The sequence below is a fragment of the Sesamum indicum genome, linkage group LG13 (genome assembly GCF_026168435.1).
Source record: "Sesamum indicum cultivar Baizhima isolate 11 linkage group LG13, ASM2616843v1, whole genome shotgun sequence".
Taxonomy (NCBI): domain Eukaryota; kingdom Viridiplantae; phylum Streptophyta; class Magnoliopsida; order Lamiales; family Pedaliaceae; genus Sesamum; species Sesamum indicum.
In genome coordinates, this window is record NC_142669.1 from 18022134 (window position 1) to 18048281 (window position 26148).

At 32.7% G+C, this 26148-nt stretch overlaps 3 protein-coding genes and 3 long non-coding RNA genes across 10 annotated transcripts; all 6 read right to left on the reverse strand.

Moving 5' to 3' along the window:
* Positions 1-675: 675 nt before the first annotated feature.
* LOC148784583 (uncharacterized) lies at positions 676-1928 on the reverse strand. Its single transcript, XM_088876897.1, has 2 exons — positions 1533-1928; positions 676-732 (listed from the first exon to the last, which is right to left on the reverse strand). The coding sequence occupies exons 1-2, from the start codon at positions 1926-1928 to the stop codon at positions 676-678; spliced, it is 453 nt and encodes a 150-aa protein (XP_088733023.1).
* A 1083-nt stretch (positions 1929-3011) lies between these two features.
* On the reverse strand, positions 3012-7400 carry LOC105170082 (uncharacterized). 5 transcript variants are annotated; one of them, XR_016063778.1, is made up of 5 exons: positions 7241-7400; positions 6696-6830; positions 6272-6358; positions 5986-6047; positions 3012-3179 (listed from the first exon to the last, which is right to left on the reverse strand). It is a non-coding gene; the product is annotated as an uncharacterized LOC105170082 (long non-coding RNA). The 5 variants fall into 5 exon arrangements; XR_016063775.1 differs by lacking the exon at positions 5986-6047; XR_016063776.1 differs by having other exon boundaries at positions 5986-6358.
* A 2782-nt stretch (positions 7401-10182) lies between these two features.
* On the reverse strand, positions 10183-11435 carry LOC148784584 (uncharacterized). Its single transcript, XM_088876898.1, has 2 exons — positions 11040-11435; positions 10183-10239 (listed from the first exon to the last, which is right to left on the reverse strand). Exons 1-2 carry the CDS (start codon positions 11433-11435, stop codon positions 10183-10185), a joined length of 453 nt encoding a protein of 150 aa, XP_088733024.1.
* A 1084-nt stretch (positions 11436-12519) lies between these two features.
* Positions 12520-16338, reverse strand: LOC148784585 (uncharacterized). The gene is made up of 3 exons (XR_016063780.1): positions 16204-16338; positions 15780-15866; positions 12520-12687 (listed from the first exon to the last, which is right to left on the reverse strand). It is a non-coding gene; the product is annotated as an uncharacterized LOC148784585 (long non-coding RNA).
* A 3338-nt stretch (positions 16339-19676) lies between these two features.
* LOC148784586 (uncharacterized) lies at positions 19677-20929 on the reverse strand. Its single transcript, XM_088876899.1, has 2 exons — positions 20534-20929; positions 19677-19733 (listed from the first exon to the last, which is right to left on the reverse strand). The coding sequence occupies exons 1-2, from the start codon at positions 20927-20929 to the stop codon at positions 19677-19679; spliced, it is 453 nt and encodes a 150-aa protein (XP_088733025.1).
* Positions 20930-22004: 1075 nt separating this feature from the next.
* On the reverse strand, positions 22005-25823 carry LOC148784587 (uncharacterized). The gene is made up of 3 exons (XR_016063553.1): positions 25689-25823; positions 25265-25351; positions 22005-22172 (listed from the first exon to the last, which is right to left on the reverse strand). It is a non-coding gene; the product is annotated as an uncharacterized LOC148784587 (long non-coding RNA).
* Positions 25824-26148: the final 325 nt, after the last annotated feature.

Consider the following 26148-nt stretch of genomic DNA (forward strand, 5'->3'; position numbering starts at 1 on the left):
GGTTGCAGCCCTAGTTCTTGTTAGTGTCGAAAAATGTATATATAAATAAAAAACTCGTATTATTTTTCTATAAATTTCTTTAGTTTTAACTCATGTTAGATAAAATTAATAAAGATTATTATGTAAAAAAGCGTTAAAGAGGTATTTTTGAAGTCTCGGACTTCTTGATGCCCTAAACAAATAAACTTAACGAGCTCGTATATTTTATAAACCAATATTGTGAAGTATATATAAATCTTACAATTAAAAACATATGCATACAATTCCTCAAAATTTAGGTATTTTCTTTGTTGTTATTTTAATACTCTTACCTCATGAAAATTAAGATATTTCTCAATTTTATTGAATTTTCTATTCTTTCCATTCAATGTAAATTTCATATTTCTAAAAGAAGTACAATCTTTGGGCTAGAAAAAAAAATAACAATCTTTATTGCCTTAGATAAAAAAAAAACAAGTACAATCTTTCTTATAGTACAGAGAATGCCGAAGTTCTATAAACAAAGTTTTCTAATTTACATAAAGAAAAGCCTCGAAAACCCATGAGGCTCATACTCGGAAGACAATCCGAGACAAATTCTTCCTTATGAAGCATGTTCAAGACAGGTTTGTCAGGCAAAACTCTTTTCTTGATATCAACGACATTGGAGTTGTATGATCTGCTACTTCCATTACATCAGTCGATGATCGATATTAATTTAAGCCATGCTTTCGAAGGCAATTTAATGTCAGCCTGAAGGAAACAAAAGACGAGAGACATTAACAGTAATGTACACCACAATTATAATAATCTATGATCTATCCATACTCGTTTATTAAGACTCAAGGCTCTAGGGTTTATTTGGTTTTCGGTTCTATGCTTACCGAAATAACATCGTCCCATTAAGGACGATGTGAGAAACTAAAGATTGAAATAGTAATTTAAACACTCAACTAAAATTTTTTCACATTGATTGCTTAAAAAAATGCATTTTGACATCATCCAGAACCAAAGTTGTGTATCTGTCTCTTCCTCATTGTCATTTTCTAACGAAAAACAAACATTTGTCCCTATCCATTCCCTCTCTACCAATTTTTTCCCATATTTAAAATTCAAGAAATGACAAACCATTGTATTCAAGAAATTTTATTGCAGTGCTCACAGAGGAGACTACGTTTATCCACAGGTCCCTTGTGTAGCATGAATTGTCGAGGTCCTGTATTAGAGGCAGAATACCTTTGCTTATACTTCCCCTATATCAGAGTATTCTGAGTTCACCATCCTTTGTCTCTCAACCCGTAGCACCATGTAATATGCTTTGTTGACGAGGGGAAGAGGTTTTAGAACCAAAGTCTGACTACGAATGTTATCATAGGAGTCATTCAAACCCATCAAAAACTGTATTAGTTGGTTCGCATCCTTTTGTTCCGCCTTGGTTTTGTTGCATTCGCAAATGCAAAGGCCACATGAACACATAGCTGGTGGCATGAGGCATAATAATTCATCCCAGAGTTGTTTCAATTTTGTGTAGTGACTAGTTACGCTCATATTACCTTGCAGATAGAACTAATTTCGCGTTGCAGCTTGTACAGCAGAGTTCCGTCACACTCACCGTACCTAGCTTCAAGATCCAACCAAATATTTCTAGAAGAACTTGCATACAGGTACGCGTTTACCAAATCCTTGGAGATGGTGTTCAAAATCCATGTCCGTACCATACAGTCTGTAATCCTCCACTGTCTGTGCTGAGGAGTCCCAGTCGTAGGCTGTAGTCCTATGCCGTCGATAAATGCCAACTTATCTTTGCTTTCTAAAGCTATCCTTGTAGACCTACTCCAGGATAGCCAATTAATCCCATTGAATGGAGCAGAAACCATTACCATGTGATGATTCCGAGTTCCATTTGCTATGGAAGGAAAGGCAGGCATATCAGTTGATGAGCTCGCCATTCTCATCAAATGTAAGGTTCAGATGAGTGAAATTGATCGTTCAAAGTACTTCGTATGCAGAGACATCAAGATGATGGCTCTGATACCATGATAAAATTAGGCATAAGCCCCATGGGTACTAGGTTACAGAGCAAGAAATGGAGAGGACTGAAGTTGTGTTTTCATTCATTCAACGAGAACTGGTACAACTTCAATTTAAATACAGATACAAAGGCAATGAAGAAGAAACTGTGTAACTAACTAAAACAGAAATAACAACTCAGATTCCAAATCAGTTGCCACCTAAGCCACCAATGCCAACTAATGAAAGTATAAAGCACAACTAATAAAAATGTAACCAAGGAAAAACACGACTTCTTCACTGCAGAACCAGAGTTAGGAGAAGAAGATGTTACAGTCTGTGAAGGAGATGGAGCTTGAGCTGAATTCAACAGGTTCTACCAATCTCTTCCTCATATGTGGTGATGGGATACACATTAGAAACTTCTTACATTCAAGGGTCTGCAGAGCAAATGCTTTTCTTGTAGTATATTCTTTTGACTGCAACCCATAAATATGGACATGATTGGGTTAAATAAATTATTGCAGAGATCATAAAAAGACAGGACAGAAGCTGGTGAATGAGAGATCCAATGGGAAGATCCATGTTTTAAGTGTATTCAAGGTTATTATTAGTTGTTTTCCGTGCTTATGCATGTAAATGAAATGCTTAAATTAATTGCTTTGAACTACAAATTATCTAAAATTTCTCTATTCAACTATGAATTCTAGGGATTGCTTTATTTGGTTCCGTACTTGCTTAATAAGTTGAGGTATGCCATAATAATTACATGAACCCTCATTGATGTGGTGAACTCAGCCACAACGAGATCAACTACACTTTGATGGTGCAACACTATGTTTTACTTGTTTCTTGCAATTACTACTTTATTGGATCCAGCGCAACAAGTTATTTGATATGCTTGATAAATAATGCTCTCTTTCCACTACTCCTTTTTAAGTCATATAGACATATTTCTAATACTTTGTAAGTGGTGTTGCATCACATTAAAAATTGAAGGAATATAAAATAAAAAGAGGAACTTGATCACAAAGGCTTTTTCCACTGAAGACCAAAAGTACTACAAACAAAGTATCCTTTATTTACAATAGGTCAAATTTGTTCATGAAAGCTAGTGTGTTATTGTGAAGGAAGTTGACGACTGTATCATTTGGCTAACACTTGTCGGGATCATCTTCACTAGCATTACCCTGCACATAATCAACAATATCAATATCATTTAAAATATGTAAAGAGCAAAATGCATAATGTATCTATTTGTACACATCTATTACGATTGAAGGCTCTAGAGTTTGTATTTGGTTTTTCAATTATGTGCTTGCCAAAATAACTTCATCTCGTTAAAAACTGTGCGGGGAAATTTAAGAATTGAAGTAGGAGATTCAAACACTCAATTGTTTCACATTGACCGCTAAAAAGAATGTGCTTTTTGACACTATCTAGAACCACATGATAACCTAATGTATCTATCTCTTCCTCTCTACCATTTTTCTAACCAAAGACGCAACCTTTGTCCCTATCTAGTTATCCTCCACCGATTTTTTTTTCCATATTTTAAAATTCAAGAAAGGGTGAAACCATTGCATTTTTTCTTTGTATGCTTCAAATCCAAAAATGCACGTGATTTCTATGAAACCTTCACATTCTCAACATTCTAACTTGGAAGTAATGGGATTATGAACTTTGAGGTCAGTTTAAATGTGAAGAATGCAAGGTAATTCAGAGTTGACGCCTAAAGGGGAGATAATCCTCCACTATTTTTGTTAATTTATTCCCAAATTATTCATTGTGTTAGGTTTTATCCAATTTGCTTTTTCAAAACCTTTTGATTGTTATACATTTAAAAGTTTTGTACAAATTATACAGAAACATCATATTTGTCCATGTCGACATCCAAACTTTGTAGGTGTATCATAGTAAAATTTATTGAAAATCACTACTATGCAACCACAAATTAGTTTATTTTTGAACTTCAGAAATAAAATATTATACACTACACGGTAGAGCGGTTGTCTAGATGCCAATCTCATTGTTTATTTTTATATTATTTGTACACCTATCATCTTAAAAGATTTGTTACCACATCTTGGCTAGTAGCAATATAGGTAATGCATGTATTTCTTTAAGTATTATCAATACAATTAATTATCACAACAACAAAGTTAATTATACACTTTTTTTGAATTCTAAAGAAAAAACTTTCATTTGTTCAAAAGTAATAAATCGAATGCACTTCAAACTTCAAAGTGTTCCCAAGAATACAAAAATTGCTTTAAATGACAATAAAAATCAATAAATGATTTCTTTGAAAATAAAAACATATGACTTTTTTAGGCACTTATCCACAAACAAGTAAATGAAATACATCTATATACTTATTAAAATTGCACAAAATATTCAAACTTTGTCAATTTATATAAAGAAATTAGTGCATTTTGACACTGATTTTGAAAACATGAGTTGATAACACAAAGCACTTTACAAGAGAAACCAAATCTTAGTAAAAGAATAAAAAAGAAAACAATTTTTTTAGAAATATACTATGGTTGATTACTCAATAAAACTAAAAAAATTCCCATATCTAGTATTAATTTGTTAATTAAAAAATATTTATCAAATGTTTGAGATTACGTATATTTATAAAATTCACAAAATCTTCTTAAAAAATTTTAATTGGCATCTAGACAACCGCTCTACGCTTTAGCATAGTATTTAATTTCCCAAAGTCCACAAAATAAAATAAGTCATAGTTGGATAATATAGATTTTTCGATATTTTTCTATGATACACCTGCAAACATAAGATGTTAAACATGAACCAACATGATTTCTGTAAATTCATACAATAATTTTAAATGTATAACAACAAAAAGTTTCAAAACAAGCTCATGAAGAAAACCCAACACGACGAATTAATTAGGAATAAATTTACAAAAAAAGGGGAGATTCGTTCTCCAATTTAGGTCTCAACTCTATACTTGCACCATTCACATTTCAACAGCCTCAAATATTCCCAATCCTATTCTTTCCGAGTCAAAATGATGGTCACGTGAGTCTTTCAAAGAAATCAACACACAAAATTTGGATTTGAAGTTTACAAAGTATAAATTTAATGGTTTCAGCCTCCTTGATTTCAAAATATGGGAGAAAAGTCGGCAAAGAAGAACTAATAAGGACATTGGTTTCTTTTCGGTTAGAAATTTGACGAGAGGAATATGAAGATACACAAGTTAACATTAGGTTCCAAAATATCATCAAAAAGCATACTTTTAGCGGCCAAAATGTGTCCCAATTGAGTGTTCAAATCCAACTCAACCCTTTTGATTCCCACACAATTTTTAGCAAGACAAAGTTTTTCGGTAACACAAAATTTGCAAAACCAAATCCAAAGCCTTCAACCTTTAATAAACGAGTACACATAACCTATAATACTATTAATATGCTTCACTTGTAGAATCAAATATATGCATGCTGCATGTGTTAGGCCACCATTTTTAATTGCAGAATACGTACTTTTGGAATTTTCTAATGATGACTAGTCATATCTATATGATGCTCTTTGGGACTTGAAACATGCTAGACAATTCACAATTTTAATGGCACTAGCAAGACATAGACAATGACAATATTGCTAACAATAAGCTTGCAAATACAATAATTGCTAATAAATAATATGACATCTCTATTCAATAAAATAATTGCTAACAATAAACATGCTAATAAGGCAGAACTACGAATAAACCAAGACATAGATAAGCATATGGCTAAGCAAGAGGATAGAAGAATAAAATCAAAAAACATCTCACAATATTCTTGTGTTAAATATTGTGAAGATTCTTAAAATTTCAATGCATGCATAAATCTGAAATGTTTACTTTTAACAAATAAAATTATCATTTCGTATTTAAAGAGTGGAGATATACAGTGTAAACAAGGGAAACACGAGATATGCTCATATCAAACATACGTCAACAGAAATTTTCGCCAAAAAACTTACAGCTGCTGCAAAAATCATCATTTTCTCAAAATCCTTTCAGCCCATGAAAAATAGTCTCAGCACTTCAAATCATTACAGCCAAATGGGGAAAAGAAACAACAAAAAAATTAAAAAGACAAAGAAGACGCATGAAAATTTGTAGAAGGAATATCGATCAGTAATAGAACATATATAGAACCTGGAGCCCTTTTCTTTATTTTCTTAGTATCTCAAAGTTTGAACATCTAAAATATAAAAATGAATTAAGAAAAGGAAGAAAAGGGATGGGGAGAGTTCATGCATATACCTTGAAACATAACCTATGTGAGCAGGAGCCAAATCGTTAGTGAAGACCAGTTTTGACGAGCCTTGTTCAAGGTTTCTGTCTCCCTCTCTGAGAATATATAATGAAGAAATAACAAATTTCAGCAAGAATCCAAAGGAAAAAAAAAAAGAAAATACAGTAGCCCAGAAACATTTTCCTTACATGAATGAGAACAGGGATTGACAAGACAGTGCTCCACTGTACAAGGAAAACTCATTGGCGAAAAACCGAAGGGGAGTATTTTATAGCAGATATAACCAACTTTGCTAAAATTCATGTACTTTTACAACTCTACTTTTATTTATTTGAGGGTTAACAAGAAAGATGCAGTGATGGAAATTGTCTTGATTTTATAATGTGAAGAAAAACGTAGAACATTGAAATTAGGGCAATGAAAAGAGGTTGCCTTGACGGTGGCGGTTCATGTGTCCCCCAAGGGCTTGAGACTTGCAGAACTTGAGGGAACAAAACCTGCACTCGTAGACCTTCCCGGCCTCATATTTTCCCTCCTTAGCGCCGCTTTTCTTTTTCCTGTAGCCTCCTGCAAGTATGCCAATTAAATCAACTTTGATCCGAAACTTTTTTCAAGAAAGGTAGAGAGAATCTGAATTAAGATTTTGGGGGGAATTTGTTGATTAATTGAAGATTTGAGCAAGAGAGTTATCAGTTTTATTGCACAAGCAAAATATCTTCGCAGAAGAAACAAAAATTGATATCAAAAGTTTCTGAGAAGCACAAAAACACAAGGATCAAATTCTGAAAACTGTTCCCTTTTCGTAATCCAGGGCATAAGGGAAGGGTAAGAAGATGATATATATATTATTACAGAATTTCAGAAAATTTCATTACTGATCAGTTGTAATCTTGGACAGCAGGGTTTCATCCTTTTCTTTTACTTTTTGCTTAACTTCAAGAAGATGTAATAAAAAAACTAAAGACAAAGTAATGTACCAGCAGACGAGGAGCTGTCCTCTGAGGCCTGTATACCATCTTCGGGTAAGTTATTGAGGTCTATTGGATTTCCCTCTGGTCTCCTGGAAAAACAAGAACAGAGAGAGGGAAAGTTGAGGAAAGTGATCAAAGAGTTTGAAAAGATGAAATCATAACAAATGTTAGTGTGTAATATAGAGTGGGCCAATCAACGGTAACATTTCTTTCTTTTTTTTTTTTTTTGTTTTTGTTAATTTAGAATGCTTATAAAAATTAGCCTCCAACGGTAACATTTGCTTGGAAATTCAAATTGAAAATAAATTTGAGACCGTCTTTCTTGTCTCAGAATTGAAGGATTTTCCTCTAAAATAAATTTGAGAGATTTCTTTCTTTATTTTATTCAGTATTTATCAAAAAAGATATTGAATATACTTCAAAAAATAAAAGATAAAAAAATAATATACTCCAATATTTTGAATTCTTTATCCACAAAGTTGTTAGATAATATTGCTAAGATCTCTTTTGGATGAAATCTAATAGTTTTTTTTTTTATTTTTACCTAAAAAATATATTATATTTCATTTGGCATAATAAAACTCACTCAGATTGTCCACATTTGCGGATAAGTGGCGCTTAAGTGGATACTCTCAATTATTTTGTTTGTATAGAGAGAACGTAACCGTGGGGATTACTAGAGGTGTTTGATATGTATATATGATGTTGTGGGTTGGTTATGCATGTTATTACGTTGGGATTACGTATGCTTATTGATTAGATGATTATGTGCATATTTATATATATGGATACAGGGGTTACTATTAAGTATGACGTTTAGGGAAGATGTAGCCCTAGTAGCGTTAGGGGGTGCTACATTAGGTGGTATCAGAGCAAGGATTAGATTTTCTAGGGATAGTAGATGAATGCGATATTATACGTGAGGTAAATATTAGAAATCTACTTACATGTGCGTATTTCATATACGATGGAAGCGTTAAGGGAAAACGCTGTTGGCCCAACTGAGTCATTAGAGTCTGTGAAGGGTCATGATTCTGCATCAGAACATCGAGGGTTAGAATTCCGAAATAGAAATGCCCCACAACCAGAAATGAACCCCTTTATGCAACAATTTCTAGAAATGATCCAGAGGATGGCTCCACCGCCACAACCGCAACCACAGGATGCAGTTATTGAAAAAAATTTTGAAAAGTGAGGAGACAAGGGGCGATGGTATTTGCAGGTACAACTGATCCTGCAGAAGTAGAAGAATGGCTAAGAAACACAGAAAGGGTGTTGGACAGAATTGAGTGTACTTCTGGGTAAAAGTTGAGGTACATAATGTCCTTACTGGAGAAGGACGCCTTAGACTGGTGGGAAACAGTTCCAAGGAAAGAACCGACCTGTCACTTTGAAGTGGAATGAATTTTTGAAAGAATTTACTGACAAATATACTCCATCAGTCTACAAAAACCGTAAGAAAGTTGAATTCCTTGAATTAAAGTAGAATGGTTTATCGGTTGCTGAGTATGAGTTGCAATTTGTGAGATTGTCAAAATATGCTCCCGAAAAGGTGAGTATCGATGTAAATAAGTATTTAATTTTATGCATATAAAATTTATCGTGATAATTTCAATATCTACTACAACAAAATTCATTTATTTCTAAATTCACCATATATTGGAGTTATTAGTTAATATATCATATTTTAGTTTTAGATTATCTTAAAATTCGATATTTTGGTTTATATTATCTAAGAACAAGTTTAATCAATATTTTAGTATATTTTACTAATTTTGTAGTAAATAAATATTTAATATAATGCATATGAATTTTATTGTTAATATTTCAATATCTATTACATCAAAATGTAATAGTTCACAATATATTAGAACTATTAGTCAATATCTCATAAATTTAATACGTTTTGGTAATCTTTTTGTAAATAAATATTTAATATAATTTATATGAATGTGTTGATGTTAGACAAAAACTAAGTAGTGGTATGAAACTTTGGTTACTTCTCATCAAATGATTATACCAAATGATTTTTCATGGCTTCCAATTTTCTTTCATCGTACTGCTTCTTTTTGGTCTTTTTGTGAAAATTTTCTTCCTAGTTCTTATTTAGATTTTTTAATAAAATATTTCAAATGCTACAATAGTTCATATTTTTTTAAATTAAAATATTGTTAAAAAAAAATTAATTGGGCTCGAGCTCGAGCTCCAGCTCGGCACGTGTGAATTGAGCTCGAGCTCCGGCCAATTTTTTTCTATCTCACTGAGGTCGGTTCGGTTGCAGCCCTAGTTCTTGGTAGTGTCAAAAAATGTATATATAAATAAAAAACTCGTATTATTTTACTATAAAGTTTTTTAGTTTTAACTCATGTTAGATAAAATTAATAAAGATTATTATGTAAAAAAGCGTTAAAGAGGTATTTTTGAAGTCTCCGACTTCTTGATGCCCTAAACAAATAAACTTAACGAGCTCGTATATTTTATAAACAATATTGTGAAGCATATATAAATCTTACAATTAAAAACATATGCATACAATTCCTCAAAATTTAGGTATTTTCTTTGTTGTTATTTTAATACTCTTACCTCATGAAAATTAAGATATTTCTCAATTTTATTGAATTTTCTATTCTTTCCATTCAATGTAAATTTCATATTTCTAAAAGAAGTACAATCTTTGGGCTAGAAAAAAAAAATAACAATCTTTATTGCCTTAGATAAAAAAAAAACAAGTACAATCTTTCTTATAGTACAGAGAATGCCGAAGTTCTATAAACAAAGTTTTCTAATTTACATAAAGAAAAGCCTCGAAAACCCATGAGGCTCATACTCGGAAGACAATCCGAGACAAATTCTTCCTTATGAAGCATGTTCAAGACAGGTTTGTCAGGCAAAACTCTTTTCTTGATATCAACGTCATTGGAGTTGTATGATCTGCTACTTCCATTACATCAGTCGATGATCGATATTAACTTAAGCCATGCTTTCGAAGGCAATTTAATGTCAGCCTGAAGAAAACAAAAGACGAGAGACATTAACAGTAATGTACACCACAATTATAATAATCTATGATCTATCCATACTCGTTTATTAAGACTCAAGGCCCTAGGGTTTATTTGGTTTTCGGTACTATGCTTACCGAAATAGCATCGTCCCATTAAGGACGATGTGAGAAACTAAAGATTGAAATAGTAATTTAAACACTCAACTAAAATTTTTTCACATTGATTGCTTAAAAAAATGCATTTTGACATCATCCAGAACCAAAGTTGTGTATCTGTCTCTTCCTCATTGTCATTTTCTAACGAAAAAGAAACATTTGTCCCTATCCATTCCCTCTCTACCAATTTTTTCCCATATTTAAAATTCAAGAAATGACAAACCATTGTATTCAAGAAATTTTATTGCAGTGCTCACAGAGGAGACTACGTTTATCCACAGGTCCCTTGTGTAGCATGAATTGTCGAGGTCCTGTATTAGAGGTAGAATACCTTTGCTTATACTTCCCCTATATCAGAGTATTCTGAGTTCACCATCCTTTGTCTCTCAACCCGTAGCACCATGTAATATGCTTTGTTGACGAGGGGAAGAGGTTCTAGAACCAAAGTCTGACTATGAATGTTATCATAGGAGTCATTCAAACCCATCAAAAACTGTATTAGTTGGTTCGCATCGTTTTGTTCCGCCTTGGTTTTGTTGCATTCGCAAATGCAAAGGCCACATGAACACATAGCTGGTGGTATGAGGCATAATAATTCATCCCAGAGTTGTTTCAATTTTGTGTAGTGACTAGTTACGCTCATATTACCTTGCAGATAGAACTAATTTCGTGTTGCAGCTTGTACAGCAGAGTTCCGTCACACTCACCGTACCTAGCTTCAAGATCCAACCAAATATTTCTAGAAGAACTTGCATACAGGTACGCATTTACCAAGTCCTTGGAGATGGTGTTCAAAATCCATGTCCGTACCATACAGTCTGTAATCCTCCACTGTCTGTGCTGAGGAGTCCCAGTCGTAGGCTGTAGTCCTATGCCGTCGATAAATGCCAACTTATCTTTGCTTTCTAAAGCTATCCTTATAGACCTACTCCAGGATAGCCAATTAATCCCATTGAATGGAGCAGAAACCATTACCATGTGATGATTCCGAGTTCCATTTGCTATGGAAGGAAAGGCAGGCGTATCAGTTGATGAGCTCGCCATTCTCATCAAATGTAAGGTTCAGATGAGTGAAATTGATCGTTCAAAGTACTTCGTATGCAGAGACCATCAAGATGATGGCTCTGATACCATGATAAAATTAGGCATAAGCCCCATGGGTACTAGGTTACAGAGCAAGAAATGGAGAGGACTGAAGTTGTGTTTTCATTCATTCAACGAGAACTGGTACAACTTCAATTTAAATACAGATACAAAGGCAATGAAGAAGAAACTGTGTAACTAACTAAAACAGAAATAACAACTCAGATTCCAAATCAGTTGCCACCTAAGCCACCAATGCCAACTAATGAAAGTGTAAAGCACAACTAATAAAAATGTAACCAAGGAAAAACACGACTTCTTCACTGCAGAACCAGAGTTAGGAGAAGAAGATGTTACAGTCTGTGAAGGAGATGGAGCTTGAGCTGAATTCAACAGGTTCTACCAATCTCTTCCTCATATGTGGTGATGGGATACACATTAGAAACTTCTTACATTCAAGGGTCTGCAGAGCAAATGCTTTTCTTGTAGTATATTCTTTTGACTGCAACCCATAAATATGGACATGATTGGGTTAAATAAATTATTGCAGAGATCATAAAAAGACAGGACAGAAGCTGGTGAATGAGAGATCCAATGGGAAGATCCATGTTTTAAGTGTATTCAAGGTTATTATTAGTTGTTTTCCGTGCTTATGCATGTAAATGAAATGCTTAAATTAATTGCTTTGAACTACAAATTATCTAAAATTTCTCTATTCAACTATGAATTCTAGGGATTGCTTTATTTGGTTCCGTACTTGCTTAATAAGTTGAGGTATGCCATAATAATTACATGAACCCTCATTGATGTGGTGAACTCAGCCACAACGAGATCAACTACACTTTGATGGTGCAACACTATGTTTTACTTGTTTCTTGCAATTACTACTTTATTGGATCCAGCGCAACAAGTTATTTGATATGCTTGATAAATAATGCTCTCTTTCCACTACTCCTTTTTAAGTCATATAGACATATTTCTAATACTTTGTAAGTGGTGTTGCATCACATTAAAAATTGAAGGAATATAAAATAAAAAGAGGAACTTGATCACAAAGGCTTTTTCCACTGAAGACCAAAAGTACTACAAACAAAGTATCCTTTATTTACAATAGGTCAAATTTGTTCATGAAAGCTAGTGTGTTATTGTGAAGCAAGTTGACGACTGTATCATTTGGCTAACTCTTGTCGGGATCATCTTCACTAGCATTACCCTGCACATAATCAACAATATCAATATCATTTAAAATATGTAAAGAGCAAAATGCATAATGTATCTATCTGTACACATCTATTACGATTGAAGGCTCTAGAGTTTGTATTTGGTTTTTCAATTATGTGCTTGCCAAAATAACTTCATCTCGTTAAAAACTGTGCGGGGAAATTTAAGAATTGAAGTAGGAGATTCAAACACTCAATTGTTTCACATTGACCGCTAAAAAGAATGTGCTTTTTGACACTATCTAGAACCACATGATAACCTAATGTATCTATCTCTTCCTCTCTACCATTTTTCTAACCAAAGACGCAACCTTTGTCCCTATCTAGTTATCCTCCACCGATTTTTTTTTCCATATTTTAAAATTCAAGAAAGGGTGAAACCATTGCATTTTTTCTTTGTATGCTTCAAATCCAAAAATGCACGTGATTTCTATGAAACCTTCACATTCTCAACATTCTAACTTGGAAGTAATGGGATTATGAACTTTGAGGTCAGTTTAAATGTGAAGAATGCAAGGTAATTCGGAGTTGACGCCTAAAGGGGAGATAATCCTCCACTGTTTTTGTTAATTTATTCCCAAATTATTCATTGTGTTAGGTTTTATCCAATTTGCTTTTTCAAAACCTTTTGATTGACATACATTTAAAAGTTTTGTACAAATTATACAGAAACACCATATTTGTCCATGTCGGCATCCAAACTTTGCAGGTGTATCATAGTAAAATTTATTGAAAATCACTACTATGCAACCACAAATTAGTTTATTTTTGAACTTCAGAAATAAAATATCATAAACTACACGGTAAAGCGGTTGTCTAGATGCCAATCTCATTGTTTATTTTTATATTACTTGTACACCTATCATCTTAAAAGATTTGTTACCACATCTTGGCTAGTAGCAATATAGGTAATGCATGTATTTCTTTAAGTATTATCAATACAATTAATTATCACAACAACAAAGTTAATTATACACTTTTTTTGAATTCTAAAGAAAAAACTTTCATTTGTTCAAAAGTAATAAATCGAATGCACTTCAAACTTCAAAGTGTTCCCAAGAATACAAAAATTGCTTTAAATGACAATAAAAATCAATAAATGATTTCTTTGAAAATAAAAACATATGACTTTTTTAGGCACTTATCCACAAACAAGTAAATGAAATACATCTATATACTTATTAAAATTGCACAAAATATTCAAACTTTGTCAATTTATATAAAGAAATTAGTGCATTTTGACACTGATTTTGAAAACATGAGTTGATAACACAAAGCACTTTACAAGAGAAACCAAATCTTAGTAAAAGAATAAAAAAGAAAACAATTTTTTTAGAAATATACTATGGTTGATTACTCAATAAAACTAAAAAAATTCCCATATCTAGTATTAATTTGTTAATTAAAAAATATTTATCAAATGTTTGAGATTACGTATATTTATAAAATTCACAAAATCTTCTTAAAAAATTTTAATTGGCATCTAGACAACCGCTCTACGCTTTAGCATAGTATTTAATTTCCCAAAGTCCACAAAATAAAATAACTCATAGTTGGATAATATAGATTTTTCGATATTTTTCTATGATACACCTGCAAACATAAGATGTTAAACATGAACCAACATGATTTCTGTAAATTCATACAATAATTTTAAATGTATAACAACAAAAAGTTTCAAAACAAGCTCATGAAGAAAACCCAACACGACGAATTAATTAGGAATAAATTTACAAAAAAAGGGGAGATTCGTTCTCCAATTTAGGTCTCAACTCTATACTTGCACCATTCACATTTCAACAGCCTCAAACATTCCCAATCCTATTCTTTCCGAGTCAAAATGATGGTCACGTGAGTCTTTCAAAGAAATCAACACACAAAATTTGGATTTGAAGTTTACAAAGTATAAATTTAATGGTTTCAGCCTCTTTGATTTCAAAATATGGGAGAAAAGTCGGCAAAGAAGAACTAATAATGACATTGGTTTCTTTTCGGTTAGAAATTTGACGAGAGGAATATGAAGATACACAAGTTAACATTAGGTTCCAAAATATCATCAAAAAGCATACTTTTAGCGGCCAAAATGTGTCCCAATTGAGTATTCAAATCCAACTCAACCCTTTTGATTCCCACACAATTTTTAGCAAGACAAAGTTTTTCGGTAACACAAAATTTGCAAAACCAAATCCAAAGCCTTCAACCTTTAATAAACGAGTACACATAACCTATAATACTATTAATATGCTTCACTTGTAGAATCAAATATATGCATGCTACATGTGTTAGGCCACCATTTTTAATTGCAGAATACGTACTTTTGGAATTTTCTAATGATGACTAGTCATATCTATATGATGCTCTTTGGGACTTGAAACATGCTAGATAATTCACAATTTTAATGGCACTAGCAAGACATAGACAATGACAATATTGCTAACAATAAGCTTGCAAATACAATAATTGCTAATAAATAATATGACATCTCTATTCAATAAAATAATTGCTAACAATAAACATGCTAATAAGGCAGAACTACGAATAAACCAAGACATAGATAAGCATATGGCTAAGCAAGAGGATAGAAGAATAAAATCAAAAAACATCTCACAATATTCTTGTGTTAAATATAGTGAAGATTCTTAAAATTTCAATGCATGCATAAATCTGAAATGTTTACTTTTAACAAATCAAATTATCATTTCGTATTTAAAGAGTGGAGATATACAGTGTAAACAAGAGAAACACGAGATATGCTCATGTCAAACATACGTCAACAGAAATTTTCGCCAAAAAACTTACAGCTGCTGCAAAAATCATCATTTTCTCAAAATCCTTTCAGCCCATGAAAAATAGTCTCAGCACTTCAAATCATTACAGCCAAATGGGGAAAAGAAACAACAAAAAAATTAAAAAGACAAAGAAGACGCATGAAAATTTGTAGAAGGAATATCGATCAGTAATAGAACATATATAGAACCTGGAGCCCTTTTCTTTATTTTCTTAGTATCTCAAAGTTTGAACATCTAAAATATAAAAATGAATTAAGAAAAGGAAGAAAAGGGATGGGGAGAGTTCATGCATATACCTTGAAACATAACCTATGTGAGCAGGAGCCAAATCGTTAGTGAAGACCAGTTTTGACGAGCCTTGTTCAAGGTTTCTGTCTCCCTCTCTGAGAATATATAATGAAGAAATAACAAATTTCAGCAAGAATCCAAAGGAAAAAAAAAAAGAAAATACAGTAGCCCAGAAACATTTTCCTTACATGAATGAGAACAGGGATTGACAAGACAGTGCTCCACTGTACAAGGAAAACTCATTGGCGAAAAACCGAAGGGGAGTTTTTTATAGCAGATATAACCAACTTTGCTAAAATTCATGTACTTTTACAACTCTACTTTTATTTATTTGAGGGTTAACAAGAAAGATGCAGTGATGGAAATTGTCTTGATTTTATAATGTGAAGAAAAACGTAGAACATTGAAATTAGGGCAATGAAAAGAGGTTGCCTTGACGGTGGCGGTTCATGTGTCCCCCAAGGGCTTGAGACTTGCAGAACTTGAGGGAACAAAACCCGCACCCGTAGACCTTCCCGGCCTCATCTTTTCCCTCCTTAGCGCCGCTTTTCTTTTTCCTGCAGCCTCCTGCAAATATGCCAATTAAATCAACTTTCATCCGAAACTTTTTTCAAGAAAGGTAGAGAGAATCTGAATTAAGATTTTGGGGGGAATTTGTTGATTAATTGAAGATTTGAGCAAGAGAGTTATCAGTTTTATTGCACAAGCAAAATATCTTCGCAGAAGAAACAAAAATTGATATCAAAAGTTTCTGAGAAGCACAAAAACACAAGGATCAAATTCTGAAAACTGTTCCCTTTTCGTAATCCCAGGGCATAAGGGAAGGGTAAGAAGATGATATATATATTATTACAGAATTTCAGAAAATTTCATTACTGATCAGTTGTAATCTTGGACAGCAGGGTTTCATCCTTTTCTTTTACTTTTTGCTTAACTTCAAGAAGATGTAATAAAAAAACTAAAGACAAAGTAATGTACCAGCAGACGAGGAGCTGTCCTCTGAGGCCTGTATACCATCTTCGGGTAAGTTATTGAGGTCTAATGGATTTCCCTCTGGTCTCCTGGAAAAACAAGAACAGAGAGAGGGAAAGTTGAGGAAAGTGATCAAAGAGTTTGAAAAGATGAAATCATAACAAATGTTAGTGTGTAATATAGAGTGGGCCAATCAACGGTAACATTTCTTTCTTTTTTTTTTTTTTGTTTTTGTTAATTTAGAATGCTTATAAAAATTAGCCTCCAACGGTAACATTTGCTTGGAAATTTAAATTGAAAATAAATTTGAGACCATCTTTCTTGTCTCAGAATTGAAGGATTTTCCGCTAAAATAAATTTGAGAGATTTCTTTCTTTATTTTATTCAGTATTTATCAAAAAAGATATTGAATATACTTCAAAAAATAAAAGATAAAAAAATAATATACTCCAATATTTTTAATTCTTTATCCACAAAGTTGTTAGATAATATTGCTAAGATCTCTTTTGGATGAAATCTAATAGTTTTTTTTTATTTTTATCTAAAAAATATATTATATTTCATTTGGCATAATAAAACTCATTCAGATTGTCCACATTTGCGGATAAGTGGCGCTTAAGTGGATACTCTATTTTATTTTGTTTGTATAGAGAGAACGTAACCGTGGGGATTACTAGAGGTGTTTGATATGTATATATGATGTTGTGTGTTGGTTATGCATGTTATTACGTTGGGATTACGTATGCTTATTGATTAGATGATTATGTGCATATTTATATATATGGATACAGGGGTTACTATTAAGTATGACGTTTAGGGAAGATGTAGCCCTAGTAGCGTTAGGGGGTGCTACATTAGGTGGTATCAGAGCAAGGATTAGATTTTCTAGGGATAGTAGATGAATGCGATATTATACGTGAGGTAAATATTAGAAATCTACTTACATGTGCGTATTTCATATACGATGGAAGCGTTAAGGGAAAACGTTGTTGGCCCAACTGAGTCATTAAAGTGAAGGGTCATGATTCTGCATCAGAACATCGAGGGTTAGAATTCCGAAATAGAAATGCCCCACAACCAGAAATGAACCCCTTTATGCAACAATTTCTAGAAATGATCCAGAGGATGGCTCCACCGCCACAACCGCAACCACAGGATGCAGTTATTGAAAAAAATTTTGAAAAGTGAGGAGACAAGGGGCGATGGTATTTGCAGGTACAACTGATCCTGCAGAAGTAGAAGAATGGCTAAGAAACACGGAAAGGGTGTTGGACAGAATTGAGTGTACTTCTGGGTAAAAGTTGAGGTACATAATGTCCTTACAGGAGAAGGACGCCTTAGACTGGTGGGAAACAGTTCCAAGGAGCAAGAACCGACCTGTCACTTTGAAATGGAATGACTTTTTGAAAGAATTTACTGACAAATATACTCCATCAGTCTACAAAAACCGTAAGAAAGTTAAATTCCTTGAATTAAAGCAGAATGGTTTATCGGTTGCTGAGTATGAGTTGCAATTTGTGAGATTGTCAAAATATGCTCCCGAAAAGGTGAGTATCGATGTAAATAAGTATTTAATTTTATGCATATAAAATTTATCGTGATAATTTCAATATCTACTACAACAAAATTCATTTATTTCTAAATTCACCATATATTGGAGTTATTAGTTAATATATCATATTTTAGTTTTAGATTATCTTAAAATTCGATATTTTGGTTTATATTATCTAAGAACAAGTTTAATCAATATTTTACTAATTTTGTAGTAAATAAATATTTAATATAATGCATATGAATTTTATAGTTAATATTTCAATATCTATTACATCAAAATGTAATTATTCACAATATATTAGAACTATTAGTCAATATCTCATAAATTTAATACGTTTTGGTAATCTTTTTATAAATAAATATTTAATATAATTTATATGAATGTGTTGATGTTAGACAAAAACTAAGTAGTGGTATGAAACTTTGGTTACTTCTCATCAAATGATTATACCAAATGATTTTTCATGGCTTCCAATTTTCTTTCATCGTACTGCTTCTTTTTGGTCTTTTTGTGAAAATTTTCTTCCTTGTTCTTATTTAGATTTTTTAATAAAATATTTCAAATGCTACAATAGTTCATATTTTTTTAAATTAAAATATTGTTAAAAAAAATTAATTGGGCTCGAGCTCGAGCTCCAGCTCGGCACGTGTGAATTGAGCTCGAGATCCGGCCAATTTTTTTCTGGCTCACTGAGGTCGGTTCGGTTGCAGCCCTAGTTCTTGGTAGTGTCAAAAAATGTATATATAAATAAAAAACTCGTATTATTTTACTATAAATTTCTTTAGTTTTAACTCATGTTAGATAAAATTAATAAAGATTATTATGTCAAAAAGCGTTAAAGAGGTATTTTTGAAGTCTCGGACTTCTTGATGCCCTAAACAAATAAACTTAACAAGCTCGTATATTCTATAAACCAATATTGTGAAGCATATATAAATCTTACAATTAAAAACATATGCACACAATTCCTCAAAATTTAGGTATTTTCTTTGTTGTTATTTTAATACTCTTACCTCATGAAAATTAAGATATTTCTCAATTTTATTGAATTTTCTATTCTTTCCATTCAATGTAAATTTCATATTTCTAAAAGAAGTACAATCTTTGGGCTAGAAAAAAAAAATAACAATCTTTATTGCCTTAGATAAAAAAAAAACAAGTACAATCTTTCTTATAGTACAGAGAATGCCGAAGTTCAATAAACAAAGTTTTCTAATTTACATAAAGAAAAGTCTCGAAAACCCATGAGGCTCATACTCGGAAGACAATCCGAGACAAATTCTTCCTTATGAAGCATGTTCAAGACAGGTTTGTCCGGCAAAACTCTTTTCTTGATATCAACGTCATTGGAGTTGTATGATCTGCTACTTCCATTACATCAGTCGATGATTGATATTAACTTAAGCCATGCTTTCGAAGGCAATTTAATGTCAGCCTGAAGAAAACAAAAGACGAGAGACATTAACAGTAATGTACACCACAATTATAATAATCTATGATCTATCCATACTCGTTTATTAAGACTCAAGGCCCTAGGGTTTATTTGGTTTTCGGTTCTATGCTTACCGAAATAACATCGTCCCATTAAGGACGATGTGAGAAACTAAAGATTGAAATAGTAATTTAAACACTCAACTAAAATTTTTTCACATTGATTGCTTAAAAAAATGCATTTTGACATCATCCAGAACCAAAGTTGTGTATCTGTCTCTTCCTCATTGTCATTTTCTAACGAAAAAGAAACATTTGTCCCTATCCATTCCCTCTCTACCAATTTTTTCCCATATTTAAAATTCAAGAAATGACAAACCATTGTATTCAAGAAATTTTATTGCAGTGCTCACAGAGGAGACTACGTTTATCCACAGGTCCCTTGTGTAGCATGAATTGTCGAGGTCCTGTATTAGAGGCAGAATACCTTTGCTTATACTTCCCCTATATCAGAGTATTCTGAGTTCACCATCCTTTGTCTCTCAACCCGTAGCACCATGTAATATGCTTTGTTGACGAGGGGAAGAGGTTCTAGAACCAAAGTCTGACTACGAATGTTATCATAGGAGTCATTCAAACCCATCAAAAACTGTATTAGTTGGTTCGCATCGTTTTGTTCCGCCTTGGTTTTGTTGCATTCGCAAATGCAAAGGCCACATGAACACATAGCTGGTGGCATGAGGCATAATAATTCATCCCAGAGTTGTTTCAATTTTGTGTAGTGACTAGTTACGCTCATATTACCTTGCAGATAGAACTAATTTCGCATTGCAGCTTGTACAGCAGAGTTCCGTCACACTCACCGTACCTAGCTTCAAGATCCAACCAAATATTTCTAGAAGAACTTGCATACAGGAACGCGTTTACCAAGTCCTTGGAGATGGTGTTCAAAATCCATGTCCGTACCATACAGTCTGTAATCCTCCACTGTCTGTGCTGAGGAGTCCCAGTCGTAGGCTGTAGTCCTATACCGTCGATAAATGTCAACTTATCTTTGCTTTCTAAAGCTATCCTTATAGACCTACTCCAGGATAGCCAATTAATCCCATTGAATGGAGCAGAAACCATTACCATGTGATGATTCCGAGTTCCATTTGCTATGGAAGGAAAGGCAGGCGTATCAGTTGATGAGCTCGCCATTCTCATCAAATGTAAGGTTCAAATGAGTGAAATTGATCGTTCAAAGTACTTCGTATGCAGAGACCATCAAGATGATGGCTCTGATACCATGATAAAATTAGGCATAAGCCCCATGGGTACTAGGTTACAGAGCAAGAAATGGAGAGGACTGAAGTTGTGTTTTCATTCATTCAACGAGAACTGGTACAACTTCAATTTAAATACAGATACAAAGGCAATGAAGAAGAAACTGTGTAACTAACTAAACCAGAAATAACAACTCAGATTCCAAATCAGTTGCCACCAATGCCAACTAATGAAAGTGTAAAGCACAACTAATAAAAATGTAACCAAGGAAAAACACGACTTCTTCACTGCAGAACCAGAGTTTGGAGAAGAAGATGTTACAGTCTCTGAAGGAGATGGAGCTTGAGCTGAATTCAACAGGTTCTACCAATCTCTTCCTCAAATGTGGTGATGGGATACACATTAGAAACTTCTTACATTCAAGGGTCTGCAGAGCAAATGCTTTTCTTGTAGTATATTCTTTTGACTGCAACCCATAAATATGGACATGATTGGGTTAAATAAATTATTGCAGAGATCATAAAAAGACAGGACAGAAGCTGGTGAATGAGAGATCCAATGGGAAGATCCATGTTTTAAGTGTATTCAAGGTTATTATTAGTTATTTTCCGTGCTTATGCATGTAAATGAAATGCTTAAATTAATTGCTTTGAACTACAAATTATCTAAAATTTCTCTATTCAATTATGAATTCTAGGGATTGCTTTACTTGGTTCCGTACTTGCTTAATAAGTTGAGGTATGCCATAATAATTACATGAACCCTCATTGATGTGGTGAACTCAGCCACAACGAGATCAACTACACTTTGATGGTGCAACACTATGTTTTACTTGTTTCTTGCAATTACTACTTTATTGGATCCAGCGCAACAAGTTATTTGATATGCTTGATAAATAATGCTCTCTTTCCACTACTCCTTTTTAAGTCATATAGACATATTTCTAATACTTTGTAAGTGGTGTTGCGTCACATTAAAAATTGAAGGAATATAAAATAAAAAGAGGAACTTGATCACAAAGGCTTTTTCCACTGAAGACCAAAAGTACTACAAACAAAGTATCCTTTATTTACAATAGGTCAAATTTGTTCATGAAAGCTAATGTGTTATTGTGAAGCAAGTTGACGACTGTATCATTTGGCTAACTCTTGTCGGGATCATCTTCACTAGCATTACCCTGCACATAATCAACAATATCAATATCATTTAAAATATGTAAAGAGCAAAATGCATAATGTATCTATCTGTACACATCTATTACGATTGAAGGCTCTAGAGTTTGTATTTGGTTTTTCAATTATGTGCTTGCCAAAATAACTTCATCTCGTTAAAAACTGTGCGGGGAAATTTAAGAATTGAAGTAGGAGATTCAAACACTCAATTGTTTCACATTGACCGCTAAAAAGAATGTGCTTTTTGACACTATCTAGAACCACATGATAACCTAATGTATCTATCTCTTCCTCTCTACCATTTTTCTAACCAAAGACGCAACCTTTGTCCCTATCTAGTTATCCTCCACCGATTTTTTTTTCCATATTTTAAAATTCAAGAAAGGGTGAAACCATTGCATTTTTTCTTTGTATGCTTCAAATCCAAAAATGCACGTGATTTCTATGAAACCTTCACATTCTCAACATTCTAACTTGGAAGTAATGGGATTATGAACTTTGAGGTCAGTTTAAATGTGAAGAATGCAAGGTAATTCGGAGTTGACGCCTAAAGGGGAGATAATCCTCCACTGTTTTTGTTAATTTATTCCCAAATTATTCATTGTGTTAGGTTTTATCCAATTTGCTTTTTCAAAACCTTTTGATTGACATACATTTAAAAGTTTTGTACAAATTATACAGAAACACCATATTTGTCCATGTCGACATCCAAACTTTGCAGGTGTATCATAGTAAAATTTATTGAAAATCACTACTATGCAACCACAAATTAGTTTATTTTTGAACTTCAGAAATAAAATATCATAAACTACACGGTAAAGCGGTTGTCTAGATGCCAATCTCATTGTTTATTTTTATATTACTTGTACACCTATCATCTTAAAAGATTTGTTACCACATCTTGGCTAGTAGCAATATAGGTAATGCATGTATTTCTTTAAGTATTATCAATACAATTAATTATCACAACAACAAAGTTAATTATACACTTTTTTTGAATTCTAAAGAAAAAACTTTCATTTGTTCAAAAGTAATAAATCGAATGCACTTCAAACTTCAAAGTGTTCCCAAGAATACAAAAATTGCTTTAAATGACAATAAAAATCAATAAATGATTTCTTTGAAAATAAAAACATATGACTTTTTTAGGCACTTATCCACAAACAAGTAAATGAAATACATCTATATACTTATTAAAATTGCACAAAATATTCAAACTTTGTCAATTTATATAAAGAAATTAGTGCATTTTGACACTGATTTTGAAAACATGAGTTGATAACACAAAGCACTTTACAAGAGAAACCAAATCTTAGTAAAAGAATAAAAAAGAAAACAATTTTTTTAGAAATATACTATGGTTGATTACTCAATAAAACTAAAAAAATTCCCATATCTAGTATTAATTTGTTAATTAAAAAATATTTATCAAATGTTTGAGATTACGTATATTTATAAAATTCACAAAATCTTCTTAAAAAATTTTAATTGGCATCTAGACAACCGCTCTACGCTTTAGCATAGTATTTAATTTCCCAAAGTCCACAAAATAAAATAACTCATAGTTGGATAATATAGATTTTTCGATATTTTTCTATGATACACCTGCAAACATAAGATGTTAAACATGAACCAACATGATTTCTGTAAATTCATACAATAATTTTAAATGTATAACAACAAAAAGTTTCAAAACAAGCTCATGAAGAAAACCCAACACGACGAATTAATTAGGAATAAATTTACAAAAAAAGGGGAGATTCGTTCTCCAATTTAGGTCTCAACTCTATACTTGCACCATTCACATTTCAACAGCCTCAAACATTCCCAATCCTATTCTTTCCGAATCAAAATGATGGTCACGTGAGTCTTTCAAAGAAATCAACACACAAAATTTGGATTTGAAGTTTACAAAGTATAAATTTAATGGTTTCAGCCTCCTTGATTTCAAAATATGGGAGAAAAGTCGGCAAAGAAGAACTAATAAGGACATTGGTTTCTTTTCGGTTAGAAATTTGACGAGAGGAATATGAAGATACACAAGTTAACATTAGGTTCCAAAATATCATCAAAAAGCATACTTTTAGCGGCCAAAATGTGTCCCAATTGAGTGTTCAAATCCTACTCAACCCTTTTGATTCCCACACAATTTTTAGCAAGACAAAGTTTTTCGGTAACACAGAATTTGCAAAACCAAATCCAAAGCCTTCAACCTTTAATAAACGAGTACACATAACCTATAATACTATTAATATGCTTCACTTGTAGAATCAAACATATGCATGCTACATGTGTTAGGCCACCATTTTTAATTGCAGAATACGTACTTTTGGAATTTTCTAATGATGACTAGTCATATCTATATGATGCTCTTTGGGACTTGAAACATGCTAGACAATTCACAATTTTAATGGCACTAGTAAGACATAGACAATGACAATATTGCTAACAATAAGCTTGCAAATACAATAATTGCTAATAAATAATATGACATCTCTATTCAATAAAATAATTGCTAACAATAAACATGCTAATAAGGCAGAACTACGAATAAACCAAGACATAGATAAGCATATGGCTAAGCAAGAGGATAGAAGAATAAAATCAAAAAACATCTCACAACATTCTTGTGTTAAATATAGTGAAGATTCTTAAAATTTCAATGCATGCATAAATCTGAAATGTTTACTTTTAACAAATAAAATTATCATTTCGTATTTAAAGAGTGGAGATATACAGTGTAAACAAGGGAAACACGAGATACGCTCATGTCAAACATACGTCAACAGAAATTTTCGCGAAAAAACTTACAGCTGCTGCAAAAATCATCATTTTCTCAAAATCCTTTCAGCCCATGAAAAATAGTCTCAGCACTTCAAATCATTACAGCCAAATGGGGAAAAGAAACAACAAAAAAATTAAAAAGACAAAGAAGACGCATGAAAATTTGTAGAAGGAATATCGATCAGTAATAGAACATATATAGAACCTGGAGCCCTTTTCTTTATTTTCTTAGTATCTCAAAGTTTGAACATCTAAAATATAAAAATGAATTAAGAAAAGGAAGAAAAGGGATGGGGAGAGTTCATGCATATACCTTGAAACATAACCTATGTGAGCAGGAGCCAAATCGTTAGTGAAGACCAGTTTTGACGAGCCTTGTTCAAGGTTTCTGTCTCCCTCTCTGAGAATATATAATGAAGAAATAACAAATTTCAGCAAGAATCCAAAGGAAAAAAAAAAAGAAAATACAGTAGCCCAGAAACATTTTCCTTACATGAATGAGAACAGGGATTGACAAGACAGTGCTCCACTGTACAAGGAAAACTCATTGGCGAAAAACCGAAGGGGAGTTTTTTATAGCAGATATAACCAACTTTGCTAAAATTCATGTACTTTTACAACTCTACTTTTATTTATTTGAGGGTTAACAAGAAAGATGCAGTGATGGAAATTGTCTTGATTTTATAATGTGAAGAAAAACGTAGAACATTGAAATTAGGGCAATGAAAAGAGGTTGCCTTGACGGTGGCGGTTCATGTGTCCCCCAAGGGCTTGAGACTTGCAGAACTTGAGGGAACAAAACCCGCACCCGTAGACCTTCCCGGCCTCATCTTTTCCCTCCTTAGCGCCGCTTTTCTTTTTCCTGCAGCCTCCTGCAAATATGCCAATTAAATCAACTTTCATCCGAAACTTTTTTCAAGAAAGGTAGAGAGAATCTGAATTAAGATTTTGGGGGGAATTTGTTGATTAATTGAAGATTTGAGCAAGAGAGTTATCAGTTTTATTGCACAAGCAAAATATCTTCGCAGAAGAAACAAAAATTGATATCAAAAGTTTCTGAGAAGCACAAAAACACAAGGATCAAATTCTGAAAACTGTTCCCTTTTCGTAATCCCAGGGCATAAGGGAAGGGTAAGAAGATGATATATATATTATTACAGAATTTCAGAAAATTTCATTACTGATCAGTTGTAATCT